Source organism: Apaloderma vittatum, unplaced genomic scaffold, assembly GCF_000703405.1.
Source record: "Apaloderma vittatum isolate BGI_N311 unplaced genomic scaffold, ASM70340v1 scaffold12093, whole genome shotgun sequence".
Taxonomy (NCBI): domain Eukaryota; kingdom Metazoa; phylum Chordata; class Aves; order Trogoniformes; family Trogonidae; genus Apaloderma; species Apaloderma vittatum.
In genome coordinates this window covers 79,852-93,039 of record NW_009706468.1, presented here as the reverse complement: position 1 = coordinate 93,039, position 13,188 = coordinate 79,852, and the positions used below count along the sequence as shown (strand labels likewise).

The following is a 13,188-nucleotide window of genomic DNA, read 5'->3' as shown; positions in this document are numbered from 1 at the left end:
ATAAAGTAAAATAAATAAAATAAAATAAAAAACCAAACAAAAATATAAATAAAATAAAAGAAAATAAAATAAAAAACCAAAATAAAATAAGATAAAATAAAATAAAGGTAACACCCAGTGTCTTATATTTGTATATTCATTGTCAGTTTAAAAATAAAAAAAAGTAAACAAAGAAAAGAGAAAAAAGACATCCCCACTCAAGAGTTGCATATTTACATTCTTCAAACTGTAGCGGTGAAAAATAATTCTATTAAGTGCAGGACATTCCTAGTGTTGCAGTAGCGACATTTTTAATAAGTTCTTCACGAAAACATTTCTTTTTGTCTTAACAGTGATGCATTCCATGACTACGTGAAAATTCTCTTATCCCCTTCACTTGCAGCCAGTGGTTGAGTCTGGATTGAAAAGCTCCTTGTATAATGGAGGAAACAGTGTGTTCACTATATCTGGATGAGATTGCTTAAATACCTGTAGTTTCTCTCCGTGCAAGTTGCAAAGTGCAGTAATGGTTGGTATCTTGGCTATTAACTGTGAGACATTAAAAGAAAAACAAAAATGAAGAGGGAGGAAGCAAGCAACTTTCCAAAACGAACTATGTTAACATCTTGTTTGGTAACGGAATGCCATGCTCTGAAGTCTATCAAAACTACCCATCCAAAGGATCAGACATTGTTCTTACCTTAAGAGGCTAAAAAACATTGTCCTGGGAATTTTAACCAAGTGCTAAACATGCATTTAACAAGGAACTGCCTCCAGGGTATTTTTTTAAGGCAGTCTCATTCTTGCTAAGATACCATTTAAAAAACATTAGTGGACTGAACAAAAAATGGAGTAGGATGAACCAGGGACATGAGTAAAACAAGCCTCATTTCTCCTGCATATAATGTGCTGCTTTTAACTTAGATTAATGTGGCAATGTGTCACAATGAAGGAGTGCTTGACTCTTGATTTTAACAATTTACCTTTGTCAAAGTCTCATCATCGAGGTGGTTCTTCTGGATCACGTGTTGAAGTGCAAAGTAAATCTTTTCCTGAAGCTTCTGAACTTTCCTTGGCTCTATTAACCAGGCTCGATCTAATAAAAAGGGAAGGAAGAGCTCAAGTCAAGAACACGCAGATTCGTGGCATGCTCATGGATAAACACAATGTCCCATGCTGGCAGGCATTCACAGTGATCATAATTCCCACAAGGATGGGCTGCATGATAATTGAAGACATGGTTTTCAGGGGCAAAGTATCTTAATCCATTAAAGGATCACCTGAGAGGTATAAAGTGTACAGGAACACAGTGTTGGCTCTGCATCTTTTTGTTTAAACCAAGACATTAGGGGTAAAATAGGAGTAGAAAGAAACAAAGCCCCAACATTTTACCATTCTCTGTTGGTACAATCAGTGTTTTTCTAACTTCATATGGGCTAGGTGAAAAACATGTCACGTCATCTCAGTGTTTTAATATATAAATAATAAACATATTGATCAAAAAAGTTATTTGAAAATAATAGAGTATAATTATTTAAAAATTAAAATAAGATATATCTTATTATTCACTAGGCTAACATTTTGAGACCAAATATTATATTCCAAATAAAATGAAATGGCTTCTTTCAAAAGAATTACTTTAATAATTCAAAAGAATTATGAGTTGTAGCAATGTATTGAAGTGCAAATTTCTCATTATTAAAAAACACTCTCTTTTTAAACAACATAATAAAAGATTATCTGAGAGAATAACAGTTACAGACACAGTTGTTTGGAAACCGGTACGGCTTCTACTGAACTCAAATGCCAGGTGTAGGAGGTCTTCCTTAAGATCTATATTCTCACAAGTCATAGCTTCTGGAGACAAATACACAGAAAGGGAAGTAGCAGACCTCAAGACAATCCCAAAACCGTTACTGCAGTATGTTTACAGCACCATTAAACCTTGTATTTACCCATGCTGTAAACTTGTTTCTTGCTCCCTCTCTCCCTCAATCCAGACCATTCCTTGGGTATAGATCTTCACTTTTAAACAGAAAATAAAAAAATCTATTTTATCACAGGGCATGAATCTTCATGTACAAACTCAAAAGTGCAGGAAAATCCTTTTCACTTTCAGACCTCCTTCACTCACTCTCAGTCACTAAAATAATCTGTAGAAATAATATAAGTCGACCATTTCAATGAGCACAAAGAGGATGGAGCTAAATAGTATTTCATCATAGGAGCAGCAAGATTCTGTCATTTGCCTGACTGTCTGTGGAAAGGGGTGTATGAAGAGTGACCATCACCAAGCGAAAAGAGATAAGACCAAAACTCTAGCTACTCAACAGATCATCAGGAAAAGAAAAAAGTATTTTTGCAAAGATTAGAGACTCATGTTCCTAGAAGGTAAACCAATGGATCTGGTGTCATCAGTGGCCATAGAAACAGAATTAGCTGACAGCACACACACTGTCTAAACAAGTAAATGCACAGTAATATTTAGACTTCACAGGTTAGGTGCCAAAGTTTATGTTATTGCAAGAATGTTCCTTTCAATAGTGTTAAATCAAGGCCTATTGTGGCAGACTGGAGCTAAAAAAAACTATCACAGAGAGCAATCCCTGAAGATTTATCATTCTGTCACAAGTATAAGTTTAAAAATAGATTGAGGCTGTTGGAGGACAGGTTTAATCACCTATCTGTCATGGAGCATGCTGTCTATAACACCAGAGTTCCAAAATTCATAACTAGAGCACTAGAGTTCTTAAATTCGTAACTAGAGCTTGGTGAAACTTTTATAATGGATATTTAGTTTGTCTCCCAAAATGTGGGTTCTACCACTTGAAAACCATCTGCAGATTTGTCTGGCATTCATCACATACCTCTAGTTATATTCATAAATTCTTTCCTATTGCATCTTCTATGACTAAAGATACACATGCTCATAGACTACAGAAATAAGCAGTCAGCAAGTCAGCATGTATCAAGCACTTCCACATTTTATTTTTGGTTAAAGAAACAGGACACACTATATGTATTGTCTTGCTTGTGAGTAGGAAAAACCCAGCTTGGATGTGAAATGGGGAACTGTGCATTATTGAAACATTTAATCTTGCAGCACCACCTTCAACCTGAAGCTTGATTATAATGAAAAAAACCTTTGGAATTCCCCCCACTTATCTGTGTTACTTAGCAGAAACAAGCTGCTATTAGGGAGAAACCCAGTTCGAAAGGCTGTATCAGAGCTATGTACACCAGGACTGAAATGCTTCACTAGATGCATCACTAGAAGCTTTTACAACATATTCACAGCTGCCTCAAAGCCAAGTGCTGAGTTGCTAGCTATTTCCAGAACTTATGCAGCTGCAAGCAGAAATGAGTGTGGATTCTCAGTCAACATGAACTGCTGGCAGAACAGGAGATTTTGGTGCTTTGTAAACTAAAGTGACATATGTAGAACTGTGGTTCTGAATCAAAATCTTGATGTCCATCTAATGCTTACCTACAGCTAAGCCCATTTAATAAATTACTTCATCCAAAATCCATTAAAATCAATGGAAAACTTGACACTACTTAAATAGTTTTTGCCCAGGCCTAAGGCACAGGACACTTTGAGATGCTGGCAGCTTTCTGTGACCAGATTTTGCTGAATAGGCCTATAACTTTTCTCCTTTCCAGGATTACCTGGGAGACAGAAACATGACTTCTTTACAACCTGGCTAGCAATTACATAACTGAGTTCTCTTTCTCCCTACAGATGAAATGCCCCCATCTGATCCAAAGTACTTGGAAGTCAGCTTTGAAATGATCTTATTGTTTTTGTCTGTTCAGCTAACTCCTACATTTCCTGTTCCTAACCACAAAAAAATAAGTTGAAGAGTGAAAAACAGCCAGCTGTTACAAATCACAGAATCACAGAATGTCAGGGGTTGGAAGGGGCCTTGAAAGATCATCTAGTCCAACCCCCATGCTAGAGCAGGATCACCTACAGTAGGTCACACAGGAACGTGCCCAGATGGGTTTTGAATGTCTCCGGAGAAGGAGACTTCACAACCTCTCTGGGCAGCCTGCACCAGTGCTCTGTCACCCTCACAGTGAAAAAGTTTTTAGTTATGTTTACATGGAACTTCCTGTGCTCCAGCTTGCACCCATTGCCCCTTATCCTATCATTGGACATCACTGAGAAATACAGACCCTGCTTACGAGGATCCTACCACCCTCTCTGCTTCCCTTGGTTTTATAGCATGAAGTCAGCTGGAAACACTGAAACCATCTTCTCTGGACTCTGTTAATATCTTACTGAAGAACTTCACAGTCCAGACCTCAAACAAGTTTTGAAGTTGTCTGTAGCATTGCAGTGAGTCTGCCTTCTGAACAGGCCACAGGGCACTAATGTTAATCAAGAGCAAGCACCTCTTGCACATCTCTGTCCTGCTCACAGATGGGGTTTTTTTTCAGACTGAGCGAGGGCTGATGGGACATTGCAAGTCCCCTATCCCAGAGGAAGTCAGGGCATCTAGGGGACAGTGCGCAGGCAACTCTCACCCCTGCACACAGCTGGGACACCTCTGAGGTGGAAATGGTGGCCGTTTGGAGGATTGTATGTAGAACACCCTGGCTCAACATCATGAAGAGCCACCAGCTCAACTGTTTCACCATTGAGATAACTGCAAGAAGTGCTCAAATGGAAAATAAAAGGAGCAGAGTCCTTTCAGTAGGTGTTGTTAGTGATGAGAATGAACATGTTGACACCATCTGCACTAGTTTAATTCTGCCTAACATAATCTCCACCACATATGCGCGAAAGGGCAAAGTCTCCTAGAGGAAGTCTTTAGCAGAACAGGCTGGAAAAATAATTCATAGTAGGATTTTTTATAAAGGCCTTTCAAGAAGTTACTTGTAGTAGGAACTGAGGGTCCACCTCCCATGAGATACATTTATAAATTTCAGACTAAACTGTGAGCTTATTTGCTAGATCCACCTTCTGAGTCAATTAAATTACAAAAACCTCTTTTCTCTGGTCAGACAGACAGCACTCACCGAATTCATGCTTGCCTGTGCAGTTATCATATATAAATACATGAAAAAGAGCATGTTGCCCTTGGAACCACCACCTCTCACCTGGAGCTAGATTCAGAAAGGACCTCATACAGATTTTTAATGCTCATGTTCTTATAACCACACAAAAAGCCCATCATAGTTAGGGACTGTATAACCTGCTCAGGGCTGTGAGGTTTGAGCTTTCTGAAAATGATAGGAGAAATATGCACCTTCTTAAGTGGTCTGGAGGAACGTCAGACTGTACAGTTTGTCTGCATGATCTTGCTCCATGTCTGTTACCCATACAATTTGGATCTGTTTCCAGTATGCGCAATTCCCGAAAGTCTACCAGTGAGAGAGTGAGCTATATTTGGGTCATTTAGGTATTCTTACACTGCTTAATCCATTGTTTAATATTGCTTAATACAGCTTATTCAGCTGCTTAAGTAGGTGGAAATCGAGGTGTACAAGGATGAGAAAAAAAATCATTATGGTGCTTGGAACGAAAAATTACCTGGTGATATCAGAACAGCAGACGAAAACAAGGCAATCTCCTCTTCAGTCAGCTGTAAGGAACATAAATTCTTTGCGAAGTCAAATGCTTCATTCACCAGATCATCTGAACCTGCAGGCCCCAGGGGACAAAATCAATGCTACAATTTTATCAGCTCTTTAACCTGCTAGGAAAAGTGGATTGTTCTGGTGTCAAAAAAGTAGTGAGTGAATGTCTGTTCTTCTAAATGAGTCCCTTTCATTATCTATTAAAATTCCACCTACTCCAAAGATGTATCTTAAAAACATTCAGTGAAGCACAAACATTTTCAAAAATCAGGGGTATGACCTGTTCGAAAATTGCACAGGCATCTTAGAAGAGGGTTTTCTTTTCTCACTGTGGAAAGAAATTCTATTTCTAAAGAGATATTCAATCTAAGATGTATGAACAACAAATTCTAAATAACTTTCACATATATAATTTTATTACTGATCAGTACAAATAGTTATGAAATTTTGTAAAAACATCCTAAAGACAAAAATAAATCAACTAATGCACATTCAAAAATGCTTGAAGCCTGTAAAGTAGTCTTACATTTATCCATATGTGAATAAGAAAAATACATAATTGTATGATAAACATATATATTTGAAGCAAATATCTCTCTTTGGATTTACTCCTGAAAAAAATTCTATTAATGTATCAGTCTCTTGGATGGGCAAAAGACATTAATTTAGGTATTAACACTCAATATTATGTTGAGAAATGAAGCAGTTACTTCAATATAGGAATATAAATGAGCTTAAAAGTTTTAGGCAAAACTGTATTTTAGGTAACTCCTTGCCTATATCATCATTTTAGTCCTCTTATTGCTGAGATTAGAAGTATCTTCTGTAGGATGCAACTAGCAGGAGTGATTTGACATATTAAGCAGTGAACATAAAAAACTGCTTGGCTCCATAGACTCACATCTTATCAAAACTTCAGATGGCAGAGAAGGAAAACCATCTGAAAAACCCTCATGTTGATTTTTTTTTTTTTTAAATTAGAGAAAAACACCTATCACTGCTAGCAGCTAGTGGAGTTAATCTTTTTTTCTTTTTCAGTTCCAGCCTAGAGTTTTAAAAGTTTGGTGATTCAACACTTACTTGACATTTTCATTGTGATTCACTGCTTTCAGAAAGACAAAACTATGTGGCTCAATGTAATTGGCTGAAAAGAAGAACATCAACGTACCCAAGGCTTTAAACATTTGCATCCCTCCATACTTTCCCTCAAACAGAACAGTATTGTTGAGTGGGTTGAAGGCACGGCACATTCTCACCAAAACGACTTCCAAGCAGCCTATCAGACATGAAAAAGAGTAAAAATACTATTGCATAACATCAGAATATAGGAAATCTCAAGAAAATATTTGGGAAGACATCAGCAGGGATAGGCATTCTTTGAGGGCATCTTAATGATATGTCTTTGAGTAAGAGAAAAAATATCTCTGTCTGCTTTGAGTATAGAAAAAGGTGATTTCTAGTCCAGTCTAACCACCCATTGGTTTTTGATGGCATTGCAGCAAATTGGCAGCCTGGACTCAACCTGAATTTAGACTTGGGCAAATATTTTGAAATTGAAATACTATAGCCTGAAAATTAGGCATTTATTGAAACTCGTTTTTAATAGCTAAACATTTTTTATACAAATAAGCAGCTTCACTCACCGTGTATATGAATCCCAGCTTCAATTGGGCTTTACTTTTTTTTCCCCTTGCTTTTCTTTTAGGTTGGAGAATAGCCAAAGGAAACCTTATTTTCTCCTTATCTTTCCCCATTATTTCCTAACTGCAAAATAATACTGTTTGGGAAAATGAAGGGAAAAATTATAAGAATCCCTTAACTAAATCTAAATCCCCTGGAAGAGGAACTTTGAATGTAAAGATTCTTTTGCAGATATGCTTTTGGGTGAAAAGCCCTGATTTTCTGTTTTTCCAAAACAGAGAATAAACAAAACCAGAAAATAAAGCTTTGTTTCCAAAATAGAAAATAAAACTTGACATAGTTATACATGCTGAAGCTAAACAGAGTTGTCTGACAATGCAGCCAAACATAACTATCTGTTTTGGTGAAGGTGTAGTTGTGTTGTTAGCTTTGCTGGACAAATGAAGGAAGTTACTTGGGTGGCACTGGCATCTGCAGAATTTTTGGAATTACTGCTTTAAACAAATAGTCCTCGTGCTATGGCTGTTTTTCCAGGAGGTTGCCTGTGAGTTCCCAGGGTTCCCGTATCCCTTCTCTTTTCACTGTCTCAGTCCAGCCCCACACCGAGTGACAGCCCAGTGTGTACAGAGTGCCAAATCACACCGGCTTTTAGCCTTAATGAAGAGGTCTTTCATGAAATAGGAAGCACTTCTTATGCTCTAATGAGCAGCCTCAGACAACATCCTGCCTTTTACACATGGAGGGAGCAAGAAACTGATATGACAAGGTAAATGCAGTTAATTACCAGTTGTGCTTCACTTGGTCACACCATTTTTTCCTTCTGAGTTTGGTGGTGTTACTACATAGTCATGATAAATCTTGTCATAGTTCTTCTGGAGGACACAAATTACCGAGTCCCATGACAGGGAAGGGAACCTTTTTCCCCCTTGCCCTCCTCCACACACGTGCACACTCAGGCATGTACAGAGAGCACGGCCGGAGCACACTGCTGTAATCCGCTCTTATTTGTTCTGAAACCAACTGGCACCAGCAGGGATTTTCCCTCCCATGCACTGGCTGGAAGGTATTTCTGTAGTCTCATTAAAAAGATTAGAGATGACCACAGAGGAAGGCCCCGGTGAGCCTGTGTTCATTTCACTAATGACAAATGGGGATTTTACAGGGTGGCAGATGACTGATTCGACCATCTCAATTCGCAGGGTCCTTCCACCACATGTCAGGTTGAAGACTGCAATTTCTGCAACGATTTTGTGCGTGCGTGTACTTAATAAACACGACTGACTGTAGAGGGAAGGGGATCAGAAGGAAGTAACCTGATTAACGTGGAAAAACATGGAAGGGTTAATGCAGCTAATGAAACAGACTGAAATTGTGGCTCGTTCAAAATTAAAATGATTTGCAGAACAAGACAGCAGAGCACATTTCTAATGTGCTGGGCGCTAAACGAGTCTCAAGCCTCTGGTGTTTACCCACCTGACTTAAGGAGGAGAATTTGGTCATTCTGGCAGAGCTCCATGAAGCCTGTTATGCGCTTTGCGAACTCCACCACGTACTGGATAGCATGGGTGATCTGAATGGCACACTGCTGCCACAGAGCTTCTCTCGTCTTCCGGGAAAACACACATGGAAAAGCAAAGCAGTGAGCAAGTGGGTTCATCAGTGCATTAAGTTCTTCAGGTGGCCTTGCAAAAAGACGCACTCCTCAGACTCTACCCCAACCCCAGGTAGAGCTAGCCGCATTTCTGCTGCTCAAGGTACCCAACACTTTTCATTAGTAGGCTGTTTTCACAAGCTGACTGCCCCAGCAATCTGAACTTTGGCACTGCCTCTTCAAAGGGCGAGAATGCATTGTCCAGCGTTAAAATGTGGTTCTAATGTTGGCTTTTGTGCAAAATAGACAAACAGTGGCACAAACAACGTAAGCATCCCAGATTACTCTTAGGGAAGAAGTGGCACAGCCCTATTAAATTATTCAACAGAATATTTTTGCTAGTTTGAAACTTAATACATAGTTAAAGTATCACTGCAATCTAGACACTGATTGAATCAAAATTTTGGCTCCTTCATAATAACTTTCCTTGCACACACAAGTATGCAAATATAATAAGATGCTCTCAGTTTGCATTCCACACCTCTGCAAACTGGTGTGCTTTTATTCTTGCTAGTACTGCACAGAACCTTGGCTTTCATAGCTGGAGTCTCTCTTGTCTCTTGTGTGATCATCTAATGTGTAAACCAAAATCTGACTGAAGAATCTTTGCTAGTGATGCTGACACAAAAGGCACAAAAATTTCTGCTGAGTGGACTACATTGGAAGAGGTGCCAGTTGGAAATAGTCTGAACTTGACCTGAAAATCAAAAAAGTAGAACAAAAACTAGCAGTGTAACGAGACTTATTCCACCTGGTTTTGAATAACTTCAATTTAAGAGTACTTTCAGTTTGTCATTATTTATTTCCTGTAAGTGATAGATATTTGTTATTCACATGAGAAGGGGATGTGCTTTCAAAATTACAAGGAAACAGAGTTAGGTTGTTTTATTTTCTTAAAATCCTTCCAAGAGAGGATCTGATCCTGATCATATTAAAATCAACTGAATTTCTGCATGAAGTTTATACCTGTGATAACAAGCAGAACATTGAAGGCTCTATTCCATAATCATGCCTAAGCTTTGAAATTAGCAAACATACCAACATTCCTGAAAGCTGCTGCTTCTTTTTATGAGGTGTCACTGCCTTGCTTTCAGTAACTAGCTCCTCAAATATATTTAAAAGCTTATTTTGACCTATATGAAACTCATCAGCATATTCTTGCCAAAAACATTATACTGTTAAGAATTTCAAACCATAGGGAAGAGAAGAAAAAGCATATTACAGGATCGTACCTTGCTCTGGTAAACCTTAATTTCTTCGTATGTGTGGGTCTGCCACGCTAGCTGGTGTAGTTCTTCCATTGTATATTGACATGTCTCCAAATGAGATTTAATGATATTCTGTGCAATTCGATCTGTGAAGAGGAGAATAAAAAAATAGGTTGCCCGAAACAGTGACCAGTAATTTGCAATAGCAAAATTTTGAAAACATTAAAGTTGCTGGAAAATCCAGATTTTTTTTTTAAATAATTTCTTTCTAATGCTGCCTTTTAAGTATTTTTTTATTTTTTTCTGACGATGATTGCTGCAAAATGTTTCAGTATTCAACTCAAAGCCAAATAAACAATAAATAGCAGATCTGCACATGAAGATAAGAATGAATCTTGTGTAACTATTCAAACGTCTTTATCCGGAAGCAATATTTTTTATTTACTTTTAAATATATGTAATGCAGAGACCTTGTTTAGTTCATCACTTCTGTGTGCTCCAAGCCTGTGCAGCTGCCCCGCTCAGACTGCTCAGTCCCAACATTGGCATTTGCATTACCTTGAGGTGACTTATGTCAGAGAAAGAGGAAACAGGTCTCTTTTATCTCAAGTTAGTTTTCAGCTCAATCAATCTCTGGTTCAGCTCAATGAATGCTAACATGGAGAGTGGTGCTAGCAAGCTGTGAAAGCTGCAAGTAACGTCCTGAGTTTTAGAAGGAGAGATGAGGTAATAGATGTCACATATAGGATTAAGTTACCTTAAAACTATTCTGAAATTTCAGCCTCAGAAACTACTGTGCATCATGGAATGCAGGATGCAAGGGGAAAGGAAAGCATTTAGTTCTGGCCTGAAATCCCACTGAAACCAAGAGTAAACTTCTCAGAGAAGTATTTTAAAGCAGATCTTTGACCTTTAAGCCATTTGAGTGGGTTAAAAAGAATTTCCTTAAAACTTCCAGCATGAATTCTTTAGCACTGGAAATATCTTGATAAAACATGCTATGGAAATGTGAAGATTTCTTACTAGGTGGCTCTGAGAATTGTATGTCTAACGAAGTGCATCAGTCTGAAGACATTGCTTAAGCTAAATACTTTTTAAATAACAGCATAAGGTCAAAATCAAAGAAATTAACTGAAGCCCTTGTGGCAGACATTTGTCAAAAAAGGAAAGGAAATTGACAATGCACTAGCCAAACCTAAGCAATGGAAGCAGAAAGAACTCGGAACATCACCATCTACTCATTCACATCCTCAACAGTTTGCATACAGTGGGTAGATGTGTTTACTCCTTCTTTGGCCAAATGTTGACTGAATTTAAAAACATTAGCAAGAAGGAAAGTTGAAAAATGAATGTAAACATGTATATGCTCCCTTCAATCACTGCTACAGGAGTGTTATTTAAAGGAGAGATGTCTGTGCTGCTGTCACAGTTAATAAGCTGAGACTCAGTGAAAAGGTGCTGAAGAAAACACGAGTTCCAGGTTTTTTTAGGAACAATCAAACCTGCTCAATTCGATCTTTACAAGTACTCCTTTAAAGGTCAACACTATCTTTAGGTTACCTGATGGAAGAATTGATGCAGACGTAAAAATAAGTAAAAGTATATATTAGTGAGTACAGGTAATTATTCACTGTTCTTTTATGGAAGGTTGGCATCAAGTCTTAAACCATGATGATAAGCTGTTGCATTTTATAGTGAAAACCTTAGAGAAAAATGGGTAAGTTGGAATAAAGGGATGGTGAATTCAAATAGATTTTTTTTAAAATGGTTCCAAAAAGTTTTATTGGTGTTTCTTTAACCCTGAAAAGGAATTTAACTCGACCTTTTTTAGTAAAATCAAATTTCAGATGTTTTCCCACATACTGTTCTATTTAAAGGACAGTTTTAACAATATCATCTTTCTGGAAACATTCTTAGCCAAAGTAAACCTGACTGCAGAAGTTAAGTGTAAGCTATAGGTTTCGTTTTTTATGTTCCTAGAAGGATTTAACCACATAAGACTGAGGAATATTCAGAGGAAGATTTAGGCCTTGTTTCTAAAACACCAGTGAAAGAGGTATGACTTCAGCTTATATTACAATTCTTCAGCCTGAATGGTGAAGGATTTTGCTATCTGCATCCACTGGCTGGTCTTTTTCTCTCTTGTGCTTCCTAGCCCAGCTCTCCTAGCCTCAACATTTATTATAAAATCTGGATCTATTCATGCTCCTGACATAGAGAAAATGGTTACAATAAATACCCTAAATACTTTAATATTTCTGTGTAGACAGATTTTCTCTTAGATAAGGTGACCTGATGTCCACAACCTGAAAATACGACCTTTTAATTTCACTGACCTCAAAATATGCTTTGTTAGCAGTTCTACATTACTGCAAAGAGCCTCAGCTCAAATCCTTTTGCTACCAATTATCTATTTACCTTAGGACCAAAGAACTGACAAGCACTTCAGGGTTTTGTAGGGATGATAACCTATGCTCTATCTCTACACATCTTTTTCTTATGTACTCAGCTTATTTTCATAGAATCATACAATCATAGAATGGCCTAGGCTGGAAGGGACCTTAGAGATCATTTAATCCATGTTGAGCTAACGTTATAACCTATTTAGATGGGTGAAGGCCTAGGGCAATCTCAGCAAGCAGCATCTCCAAAGGCTCACATCCAAAGAGGAATCAGGTGCAAGACAGACTTGAATCTCTTGTGCCGCAGGCTAGGTAAGGCTGAGTGTGTGATGCAAAGGGTGCACTGGGTCTTGGAGGAAGGGACTGTTCATTCAGCATAAGCAGCAGGGGAGGCTACTTGCTTACACTCAGGGCTGGAGTGCCTGGAAAGAGCTTCATGTAAATATACGATAGATTTAGTGGGTAGAGCTGACATGATGCAAAAAGTAAAAGAATTATAAGGTTCTCTTGGCTTCATAGATGGCCCAGCAACAGAAGATTCAACGCACACAGAGTAAAAGCCATCATTCTCAAAGGGTTTCAAAGACTATAGCCTTCTTTTCTGTCATTTTCAGATTTTAGCATCTTCTTGCTAATGAAGATGTAATCAGTACACGTCTTGGCAAATCCCACACGGAAGAAATTCCTAAACCACTGGGAATAACGTACTGACACCTAATGA

The 13,188-nt window shown here is 38.1% G+C and overlaps 1 protein-coding gene across 1 annotated transcript in view; it reads right to left on the bottom strand.

The window, feature by feature from the left end:
• Positions 1-74: 74 nt before the first annotated feature.
• Positions 75-13,188, bottom strand: part of RORB (RAR-related orphan receptor B) — a gene marked incomplete at its 5' end in the record, with an annotated part of 37,781 nt that continues 24,667 nt past the window's right edge. Inside the window, 6 exons of the mRNA XM_009865810.1 lie at positions 75-528; positions 963-1,075; positions 5,519-5,629; positions 6,734-6,841; positions 8,680-8,812; positions 10,090-10,211. Of these exons, the coding sequence (XP_009864112.1) occupies positions 373-528; positions 963-1,075; positions 5,519-5,629; positions 6,734-6,841; positions 8,680-8,812; positions 10,090-10,211 (743 nt within the window). The remainder of the gene's footprint in view (positions 529-962; positions 1,076-5,518; positions 5,630-6,733; positions 6,842-8,679; positions 8,813-10,089; positions 10,212-13,188) is intronic.